At 40.9% G+C, this 11,909-nt stretch overlaps 1 protein-coding gene across 6 annotated transcripts in view; it reads right to left on the bottom strand.

Annotated features, from left to right (window-relative positions):
* Nucleotides 1-6,169: 6,169 nt before the first annotated feature.
* ST6GAL2 (ST6 beta-galactoside alpha-2,6-sialyltransferase 2) overlaps nt 6,170-11,909 on the bottom strand; it is a 76,596-nt gene continuing 70,856 nt past the window's right edge. For all 6 annotated transcript variants that reach the window (XM_072742506.1, XM_072742505.1, XM_072742509.1 and 3 more), the window contains one exon: nt 6,170-11,190. In XM_072742506.1, the coding sequence (XP_072598607.1) occupies nt 10,919-11,190 (272 nt within the window). In that variant the 3' untranslated portion in view covers nt 6,170-10,918. The remainder of the gene's footprint in view (nt 11,191-11,909) is intronic.

Raw genomic sequence — 11,909 nt, 5'->3', positions numbered from 1 at the left:
GTTCCATGTTCTCCTGACTAAGCCAGCCAGGCACCACAATACCCTTTGCCATGTAACATAACATATTCACAGGTTCCAGAGATTAGGATGGGATGGATGAAACATTTGGTTACTGTATCTCTAGTTTTTTGAGGAACTGCCAAACTGTTTTCCTAAGCAGACACACCATTTTACATCCCCCACCAGCAACTTATGAATGTTCCAATTTCTCCACATTCTCATCAATACTGGTAACATCTGGTTTTTTATTATCAATATTCTTGTGTGTGAAGTGGTATCATGTGCTTTTGGTTTACATTTCCCTAATAACTTGATGTTGAGTGTTTTTTTTTCATGAGCTTCATGTCTTCTCTATAGAAATATCTCTTCAAATCCTTTTCCCATTTAATTGGACTTCTATACTTTTTTATTGTGTAGTTGTAAAAGTTCTTTATATATTCCAGAACTAGACCTTTACCAGATATATGATTTGCAAATATTTTCTCCCATTTTATGACTTGTCTTTTCACTTTCTTGATGGTGCCCTTTGAAACACAAAGGTTTTTACTTTGGTGAAGTGCAGTTTATGCACCTTCAAATTCGTTAATGATTTTTTCTGCTTGTTAAAATCTGCTTTTAGGCCCCTTTAGCAAAATTTTAATTTCCAAGATCATACTTTTCAACTCTAAAATTTCTATTTCATTATTTTTATAATATCTATAACTTTATTGATATTCTCTGCTTTGTGAATGATTGTTCTTGCACTTTAAAAAATTATTTAGACATAGTTATCTTTAGTTCTTTGAACATATTTATAATAGATGATTTAAACTCTTTGTCTAGTAAATCTAACATCTTTCTTCCTCATAGATTTTTTTCTGTCTTTGGGTTGTACTTTCTTGTTTGTCTTATGTCTCATAATCTCTTGTTAAAAGCTGGACATTTTAAATTATATAATATGGCAATTCTGGACATCAGATTTTCCTCCCTTCTCTATGGTTATTTACTTTTGCTATTTGTGTGTTTACTGACTTCCCTGGACTAATTATGTAAATTCTATATTCTTTGTTGCATGCAGGATTGTTCAGCTAGTGATTGGACATTGATTTTCTTCAATGCCTTGAACCCATAAGTCACCTAGCCTTTGCCAAGGGGTCTATGTGTGTATTGAAGCATGTCTTCAACACTTGAATCTTGTTTTTTTTTCTGGGCATACACATATCCCTGCATATGTGGATAGCCTTCCAGATTCACAGGAAGATGATGGAGCTTTTCCAAAGCCTGCTACAGACGTCTCATTCCCAGTTTTTTATTATCAGGTTTTGGTCAGCCTATTGTTAGCCTCAACTGGTATCACTGTCTCAGCTGCCATGTTAAAGAATTGCTGGTGGTTGTTTTCAACAAACATGTTAGTGATCAGGCTATTAGCCCCAGACAGACAGCTCTGAGCCTCAAAGTAAAAGAACTACAATCTCTAAGAAAGGTGTTTTGCTGTGAGTTGCCAGAAAGGTCAAATAATGATGATTCTGTGGGGGCTTCTGGGAAGCTCAAAAGCTATTCTGACCCTCCAGTGGCTGCTAATATTCTGTTTTTCACAGCTATCACGGCTGTGAGGCTGTTGTTCAAGACTCTTATGGACCTGGTAAGGAAGGGAAGAGAATAGGGCAAGTTAAAAATGCCACAAAGCTCACTGTTCTTATTGAGATTTAGACATTTTTCTAGAATAAACTCCTTAGATTGTTGTATGCTCTCAGTTACTGTCCTAATGTCTGAAAAATTTGATTTCCATGATTTCTTCCAGTGTTCTTGCTGCTTTTATGGAAGGAGTGGATTTCTGGAAGGCCTTACTCTGCCATATGAGAAGTGTTTTTCTGCAGTCCAGAATTTAAACACAACTTTGAGGGGAAAAAACAGGATTAAATCCAAGCTAGATTAGAAATATAATTTTTCATAATAATAAGATTTTTTCCCCTCATATTTTAACATCTCAGAAGTTGAAATGCAGTTTCCAATCATTATTTGCCAGTCTGCAATCCTAAGAATTTGTTCTTGTCTCCTTGTGGACATTAAGATTGCAGAATGCATCAGTAGCTCAGAAGAAAATTCTAAAGATGATAGTAGAGCACCCTTTAAAAAGTCGTGCATCCTCATTGCTTCAGATGGGTGCAGAGGAAAACTATGAGTCATAGAATTAATGACTCTTATCCAAAAAAGTGATTTAGGAGATAGAGCCTGTGAATATGAATGTTTTAAGAATACCTTAAATAGAGACCCTTGGGTGGCTCAGCGGTTGAATGCCTGCCTTTGGCTCAGGTCACGATCCCAGGGTTCTGGGATGGAGTCCCACATCGGGCTCCCCGCAGGGAGCCTGCTTCTCCCTCTGTCTATGTCTCTGCCTCTCTCTGTGTCTCTCATGAATAAATAAATACAATCTTAAAAAAATAGCCTTAAATAATTTTGCTTAGATTTTGTTTTTCTGTATGTTCATGCATGATAATGAAATAAAAATATGTCTAAATAAACCTAAAAGCCTTTTCAACCAGTATAGAAGTTCAAAATAACTATTGTTTAGCAGAGATATAATGTGAGCATAGATACGAAGATCTTCTAATAAGCACATTAAATATGTAAAAAGGACAAGTAAAATTAAATTTCATGTATTTTTATTTAACCCAAAATGTCTAAAATATCATTTCAATTTCATCAATATACCACAATGATTGAGATATTTTGCATCCATCTTTTCACAGTAAGTCTTAGAAATTCGGCATGTACTTTACACTTCACATCTCAAGACTGATAAGCCCCATTTCAGCGTTCAATATCCTTATGTGGCTTGTGGCTACTGTGTTTGGCATCAAACATTTGAGCTTTCGCTAATTTAATCACAGCATTCTTCTCTGTAGTGGTTCATCTTATACTTAATGATGTCTTAGATGACATGAAATATGGTAGTTTTTACCTTGGGCTGGGAAGGTGATTCAAGACAGAAATTAAGTTTAGAGATGGAAAAAATAAAGTTACGTTTCTTATACACACCTGCCATGTAGGTTGGATGGAGCTGTTCGGAACACCACCGTTTGCTCTGGACTCCTAGGTCAGCTGAGTCGGCCTCTCAGAGCCCCTGTGGTGAGGCAGCCAGGGTACCATGGCTTCTGGTTCTTCATTTACTGCTGTGCAACATGGCTGCCAAGGTGTCTGCGTGTCTTCTCCTAGATGCCTTGTGCCAGGACTCACTCAAACAGGCTTCATGAATGAGAAGAACAGCAGTTCAAAAGTACCCTCCCCAATGGCTTCAGACAAGCATCCTTTGTAAAAAAGCCAAGGGGCATGCTATTGTTCTAATCCTCTTTTATCTGCCCCCCTGTGAGGATCAGGAAGTGAGCAATGACAGGAATGTATTTTTCAAAGTCAGCGATTATTCTTTTTCTTTTACTTTTGTGATCAGCTTCTCAGCTGACATCTCATTTTTCAAGTTAAGTACTGTTGGTTTCTCCAGTATGATGCAATTTAGTTAGGACAGTAGCTGGGAATAGTCAATGAAATGCCGGTCCTCCAGGTCTGCTTTCTCCACGCCATATAGAGGCACACTACGTACTGGGTGTGACACACATAGAGACTGGCTTCTTCTTCTTCTTCTTCTTCCTTTTTTTTTTTTTTTTTAAGATTTTTATTTATTCATTCATGAGAGACACAGAGAGAGAGTGAGGCAGAGACACAGGCAGAGGGAGAAGCAGGCTCCATGCAGGGAATGTGACGTGGGACTCCATCCTGGGACTCCAGGATCAGGCCCTGCGCTGAAGGCGGTGCCAAACGGCTGAGCCACCCAGGGATCCCCAGAGACTGGCTTCTAATAACAAAATAAAAGTTGTGCGTGATGGACACATGGAGTTCAGATGCATTTTGTGTCCTAGGGATTTAGAAACCTTGAAAAGCCTGGATCTTCTGTGTTAATCTCCATAACTTGCATAGCACAGTTTCTCAAAATATTCAAAATATAATTATCCTCCAAAGCTGAGCCCGTGGAGTATTAGGGTACGGGATACTTGAGTATTAAAGCAGTATCTTTAGATACTAGAGGCTGCTTTAAAAAGCCTACCATAGTGGTTCCAAATACAGGCTTTGAAATCAGACAAGGATTGCAAGCCAGCCTCAGTCACTTCCTGGCTGTGCAATTATAGGCTAATGAAGTAACCTCTCTGAGTTTCAACTTTCCTTGGACTAATAAGAAAGTGATAGAAAGTGATAGAAAGAATAAGATAGACTTAGAAAGTGATTTTGTGAGGCCTACATGCCATCATCTACCAGAAGCCTTGCCTAAACAGTTGTTCTTCATTTATTGTACAGTGGCTTCCCCTTATTCCCAGGGGATACATTTCAAGACCCCAATGGATGCCTAAAACCAAAAATAGTACTCAACTCTATTTTTTTATAGCTATGATAAAACTTAATTTATAAATTAGGTCTGGTAAAAGATTAACAGTAATTAATAAGAAAATAGAACAATTATAACGATATATTGCAATAAAAGCTATATGAATGTGGTCGGTCTCCGTGTATTATTGTGCAGTACTCACACCTTCTTGTGATGATGTGAGATGATAAAATGCCTATGTGATGAGATGAAGCGAGGTGACTCACTGTGACATGGCGATACACTACCATTGACCTCCTGGTGATAGGTCAGAAGGAATATCATCTAGTTCTGGACGGTGGCTGACCTTGGGTAACTGAACCATGGAAAGCAAAACCACAGATAGTGCTGAGGACCACTGTATTATAATGGGAGCTGGGCAAACCTTTCCTGTAAAGGGCCAGATAATGTTTTAGGCTTGGTGAGTGGACTATAAGGATTCTGCTGCAACTCTTGGTATGTGGCAGCACGGACAAGAAGTAAACAAGTGAGCATGGATGTGTGCCAATAGAACTTTATTTATAAGCTGTGGGCAACAGTTTGCCAAACCCTGCTCCCGGAGGGGCCAGCAGAGGTTTAGGGCAGGAGGTCCTTCCTCCCCAGGGTTCTGTGTTCCAGGGTTTCTTGAACATAACACTTCAGTGCCTAGAGCTCCACTAACACTTTGGGCCTTTAGCCAGGAGGTAGGTTTGTTTGGGAGTTGATGCCTTTGCTATGAAAATAGTGCTAAAGATCCTGGGCACTTGTATTACCCTTCCCCTTCCCCACCTTGTTCTTCACCCTCACCCCCAGCCCCGCCCTTCCCCTCGTTCCTCCATCTCAGTGCAGGTGCAGGCTACCTGAACTATTCTTGGTCTTCCCCCCTCATCCTCCTAGGAGCAGCCAGACATGAGAAGCCTCCAGCCAGCCCCTGTGGAGGCACCTCTGCTGCAAGGCAGCTCATCCCCCACTGCTCTCTGAATGTAGGGGAACATCCTTCCCATCAGGGCCCTCAGAGCCAGGCCTGTGTTTTAATTATCTGGAAGCAGGCAGTCATTTTGTAGGGGAAGAAAAATGACAGTAACACAAAGGTGGTGGGAGCCCTTTCCAATTCAGCACAACTGTCGGCGGTGATTTATGGGCTCCCGAATTCCCCAGCTGCTCACATCAGTACTCACATCAGACATCACCAGCTCCTCCCTTCAAGACTCCTCTTGCATTGTAGCCAGAAAGCCCAAATGTCTGGGAACTTCTTTCTAGGAGCTTAATGAACCAATTTCCCCTTCACACAGTGAGCACGAAGACACCAAGGCTAATCTGACATTGTAGCAGGTTAAGGTGATTTCACCATCCCTAAGCCTCCCTTTAATAATTTACGTATATTTTCTAAGACCTAAAACCCTGTCAAAGCTGGGGAAGCATCTCCCAAGGCAATAAATTGACCAAAATGCCAGGCCACTAACTCAACATTGTGCTATGTTAGCCTAAATATGCTTTTCCTGCTTGTTTTTGCCACAGTGGATCTTTGTGTTTGGCAATTAGCCGTTGGGTGAAGAAGACCCAGCCTGCCTCTGGTATGAGGCCTGGGCTGTGTCCATCCTCACAGCTGGAGAGCCTGCTGTTGTTACCTCATTTACAACTTTATAATTAGCTTTCAGCTTTGTGCCATGTCCTCCTAAGGGATGGCTCCTTTTCTGCCACTCGCTCATTTGTAGCTGCGACTTTTACAAATTAAAGCAGAGAAACTAGAATAAATAAATAAATAAATAAATAAATAAATAAATAAAACAGAGAAACTTCTAGACAAATGAAAACATGTTTTATTTACAAGAAAAAAGTCTGTACACTGTGTATACATAAAAATATACAAAACCAAAATAGAAAATATCAAAGGTGTTAAAATGCATACAAACACTTTTAAAATGTGACTCCTGGAAAAACTTCAGGCCTTAATTAATTGGAAGAGTACACATTTCAGTTTAAAAATTATCATACAAAAAAATTCCCAAAGCTGTTAAAAAAGTTCACTGGTTCCCACCGGGGAAATTTCTTAAGTATTTTAGCGAGAATAAAACAGGATGTGTGGTATCATAAAGGTTAGGTTTTAGCACTACAGTGCGGCTAATTTGTTTGAAACCTACCAGGTAAGAAGAAGACTGTTTTCCACAGAACCAATATTCATTTTTCCCCTCAACCTTGTAAAAGCCATGAGCTATAATAAGTATCCTTCCCATCAACGTTCAGCGTTACATTAGGCTTCTGATGAGGTTACGACGTTCAGGTAGTGGTTCTACCTGCATAGTGCCTTTTAAATATTCCTGCCATACTTTTAAACATGTCCAGGGTGTGTTAGAATATCAGTGTGTTGGAAGACTGATTTTTTTTTAAATAGAAGGACATATATCATTTGCTTTCTTCTATTAACAAAACTGGCACTTGCATAATTAAAATAAAATTTATTGTAAAGGTTTCAGGAATAAAGTTTGATGAAAAAAGACAATATAAAACCAACCATGTGTGTAGATATGTATATATACAATTATATAACTATATCTACATGCACACTTTTATAACAAAAGTAAGAACTATAGCAATGTCTTTAATTCTTTAAATTCTATCATTCCAAGCCTGTAGAAGAGTATTCTGGATTATTATTTCTTACTAAAAGGCTTCAATCATTTAATAAAACAAGAATCAGAACTTACATTTTATCCTTGAATTCACAGAGAGATACCTTTCATTTACCAATTGTGTAAATAATGCCCAAGTGACAAGAACATGCAGAGTATTTTTGCAATGGAACTGTCCAGAATATAAAAAAGAAAAACCAAGTCTGAACTCAGGCACATTTTACCTAAGTGATTAATTTCTAAATGCAGCTGCCTTCATTGGCTGCTAACAACTGAGCAAGAGCTCAAACCTATCAAAAAGTGGAAAGTCGAATCAGATAATACAAGACATAGAGACTATTTGGCCTGTCACGGATTTCTTGAGAATTCCCCATGTTCCTCAATCTGTCTCTTCCCATAGCTAAGCAGAAATAGGACCAGGTCACTTTGTCCACCAACCTCAAACACGCACTGTGTGTCGATCTCTAAGAAAGGCTGGAGAGAGAGCTGTAATCATGTCATTTGTGCCTAGAAAATGCTTCCATCACATGCCATTACTCACACGAGACTGATCCCACTTAATGCAGCCAAACAGGACCTAATTAATTCAGTGGATGTAAGTGTTCCTGCCCGGAAGGGTCAGCCAACAACATAAGGTATTAATCTGTTCCACTAGAGTGAACTGGCTCATAAACACGTAGTGGAGCAACCCCGTGGTAGCTTTAAACAGTTACTTTCATTTCCCAATTTTGAAAATGCTAACGATTATTTCAGAACCGTTTTGTCCAGACGCTATGGCTACAATGACAGATGATGACTGGTGAGTTCAGGATTGATTAAATGTCTGGCTCAGAGACCTAGGGCATGAGACACTCAAAGTGCCGTGACTGAAGCAGGGCTCCTGGAGCTCTGCATCCAGGCAGAAAGGAAAGACTCAGTAATTGAAACATGTGCAAAAGTTCCTCACCTGGCTTAATACATGTCCTTGATGTTGCATGATGCATATATGCAACTTTAATTGACCACCTTGTGGCCTAAGCATGAAGTTCCTGATAAAAGCAGCTCTGTAAGGACTTAGTGGGGAAGGTGAGGTACACAGGGCCAGCACTGGTATTCCCTGGGGCCTGGAGAGCATTGGACACCTATTGAACCCCACCCTCATACCTGGTAGAGGGACCAGGGAAACTAGTCAGTGAGAACCTACATAAAGAGGAGTTGTCCTTCTTGGTCAACATTGGTATCTTTGTAATAATAGCCACCACTACAACAAAAGATGGAGTGAAATTACCTTGAATTGTAAAGCAATGTGACCTTTGCTAGTCTTCTGCGTGCAAAAAGGACACCTAATGGCTTCAGGTTGCACATTAGGGTTTTTATCAGTATCCCTTCCAGAAGTGGATGGAGCATTCAGTGAGGGACAGAGCCTGCGACAAATGTACTAGGACAGCATTCATTGTTATCCACTCCATGGAAGAGCTGTGTGTTTACTGCAATTCCATAAATATAGCCTTAGAAGGTCTTAATCATTGTCTGGCAAAATACTGCCACTTAGGACCAATTTAGCTAATACTAGATGCAGTCATCATGTTAACGATAACTGCCTGATATTTTTGGGAGGCAAAAGAATTTAAACTCTCTCAAAGAGAAGACTGCCCAGCCACACTATATTAATATGTGTACCACATTTTCTGAATGCTTAACAGACCCTGATTCCCAAGAGTCTTTAAGGCCATAATAAATTCAAAAAATTTTAATTAAATTTCCTTTATGCTCTTCAGTCTTTCTTGTAACCTCAGTGAGACTGAAAGGACTTTTTAAAAGTATAAACGTTACAACAAAATGCTACTTAAAAATCTCTAAAGTGTTTTCTGGGGCTTTTGAACTTGAATATTTATATGGACCTCCAATGAATTTTCCTCTAACCAAGCTCTTATGTCACCAAAGGGAGTTGTCCTGGGTAATGAGGTCAGAAGGAAATCCACTGGGAAGACTATGAAATGTCATGGACATTTGAAGGCAGAGTCTGGAAGGTCCCAGGGAGAAGAAAGGCCCTGGGAGGACTGCTCAGCATGATCAGAGCTACGTTACAAGCCTCCAGTCACTGAACTCCTTACTCACTACACATGGAGACAAGACAAAGTTCTTTCAGGAAATCAGAGAGAAAAATGGCTTGACCATGTCAGCTCACATATAAGCTCATGTGTAGGATAAGATTACTGATTTCTTTTCAGAGGTCTAGGAAGAAAGCTCACAAAATGGGCTTTTAGTGGATGCTGTCATGAATGAAACTGCTCAATTACTCCTCTGCTTCACTATTATAATAAGACAGGGGAGATGCCTATTGCCCAACCCCATTTCTGGAGAGTAAGATTAGCCAAATAGAAGCGGTAAGTTTCTCTAAACCATTCTTGCTCAAGAAAGGAGTTTTGAGAGCACTCAGGAAAAAACCAATCCTGCAACAGAAAAACCTTTCTCACCAAGCTCTCCTGACATTCATGCACTTGCAAGGGAGAACATTTTTAATTAAAAAAGCCTTACCTGTACTGCTGAGATATGTTCTGGTTATATAGTGAGATACTGTGTTTAATTAATGGATTCCAAAATGTTTCTGTTTCACTACATTCATAGAAAAAGATTGTTTTTCAATGTATCAGTCATAAAAGTTGAGATTAAAAACAAGACAAGACAGATCTGAATATAGCTAACGTATGGGGGTGACTACTTCCTCCCCTCTAGCTGCCTTTGCCTCTCAAACATATAGGTGTTTTCCGTGTGGTTAAAGGTCAACGTTTTCACACAATTTTATTTAACTATATGGCTTGTATGTTGCTAACATAAAATATATTTGTGAAAACAGAGACAGGATTCCTCAAGGTCTGTCTGCCGGGAGAATTAGGGAAAATCCAGTACACCACTGCTGGGTTTCCAGCAGCTGATGTTGACCTGAAAGAAATCTCCATGAAAGAGACAGGCATGCATCCCCAGAAGCACAGAGTGAAGGCTCCGTATTCCCTCCTTCTAGACTAGAAGGAGCCCTCCCCCATAGCAGAGGGGGGGCCCCCAAGGGTCCACGGGCATAACAGTGTGAGGGCTGTGGGAAGGACTGGCAGCTGAGGAGGTACAATGCAGGAAAGCTGGAGCTGTGAACATTCTGGCCCTGGGCCACCCTGCAGCCCCCTGATTCTGGATTTACTTGCCAGAGTAAGAAAATATTGCAGCAAAACAAAGTGTCTCCACTGTAGTGTTATTCCAGTGTTGGCTTTTTCTTGGACTGCTTGAGATGGATGCTTTATGGTTATAGAAATCTATCCTAATACACAAAAAGCAAAGCTTAGGTGGGGAATGGGAGACAGAGCTGGGGAATGCAACCGTGTATCAACATGCACATCTCTCAACATATATGGGGGATTTTGCTATTAAAATAAACACATCTGAGTGATAATTCAGATGCACGTCATAAATGCTAGGATCTTTAATAATGAGTGAATGTACAAGCGACACGTTAAGTGATACTGCACCTCAACATGGGCGTATAAACCATTTTGTAATATCAGGTACATCACTGAAACCTGTAGCTGAAACCAAACCAGATAAGGGGTGTCTACGGCGTAAGTAAAGCAAAGGTTTACATTTCTGGAGGTATAGTACCCATTGGTCATACATTTGCTTCTTCCTTCCTTCTTCTTCTTCTTCTTCTTCTTTTTTTTTTTTTGCATCTTTCTTGAGCTTTTTTTTTTTTCCTTTTAAATTCCATTTCTATATTTAAAACAGTAATAAATACTCAATGGCTTAGAAAAAGAACAATTCTCGTGGCCACCACTAAGTTAGAATCTAAAGAGCGCAGACTACACTGCCTAACACGTATCTTCAAGTATTCTCCCGGACGTCGGGTAGGACAGTAGTACCTTATTGCACGTGGCCTCTCCGGAGCGCGGGTTCAGGAGGGCGCACCTGCGGGGTTGGGCGCGGGGCAGCGCACGGCCCGGAGCCCCGGCAGGACCACCTTCCCCTTGCGGTGTAGGTCCCCCTGGGCGCCCGTGTTCAGCCGCTGTACCAGCAGCTTCTCGTAGAGCAACGGGTGGTAGGCGCCCAGCGTGCAGGCCGCGTCGTAGTACAGCTCGTGGTAGTGGCACAGCTCCGTCTGCCGGATGGACGGGATGTATTCGTACACGTGCACTTCGCTGCACATGGACATCATGATGAGGATGCCTGCCTCGGAAAAGAAAAGTAGCCGATCAACAACTCCAAGCAGGAGGGAGGATGTTTTGGAGCGAGGCGGGGGGAATGACTGCACCTGCTCTGCGCCCGCTTTCTTGTCACTTAGACATTTGCGGGGTCAGAACCTCCAGGAGTGGCCTCTCTGCAGTCCGTGGGGTGTGGGCGCCCACAGAGACATGACACCATTAGACCTTCACACATCTGGTTGATCACTGTGTGCGGGGCAGAGAGGGAGGAGGAGACGGGGGTGCCTGGTTTAACAAGAAGACAATCCAGTGAGCCACAGATTTGCCTTCCCCTAAGTTAGAGTATCATGAGTCACCGTCCTCACGCAGGCAGCTTCTGTTCTCATTTGCAAGAGCAGTTTCCAAAGAAACACGTTAGAAAAAACTGCCTATAAAATAGTTGCTTGATTATAACTGATTACAGGATAGTTGTTTGAATGGAAAGAGATGGAATTGGGGACGCAGCGTTTAAGATTCAGATTATCAAAATTATTTATCTCTCTGGAACTGTCAATATTAAAGTTGCTTTAATTTTCCCCCTTTTTAAAAATGTTTCAAATAGAGAGCTATAAAACCTCTTCCTCAGTGAGCTAATCTAGCTTTTTTAAAAAAAGATTTTATTTATTTAGAGAGAGACAGAGAGCACAAGCAGAGGGCAGGGGTAGAAGGAGACGTAGACTCCCCACTGAGCAGGGGGCCCAGCAA

The sequence above is a fragment of the Vulpes vulpes genome, chromosome 16 (genome assembly GCF_048418805.1).
Source record: "Vulpes vulpes isolate BD-2025 chromosome 16, VulVul3, whole genome shotgun sequence".
NCBI lineage: Eukaryota > Metazoa > Chordata > Mammalia > Carnivora > Canidae > Vulpes > Vulpes vulpes.
Note: the sequence above shows the minus strand (reverse complement) of the source record. Positions and strands in the feature narration are given on the sequence as shown.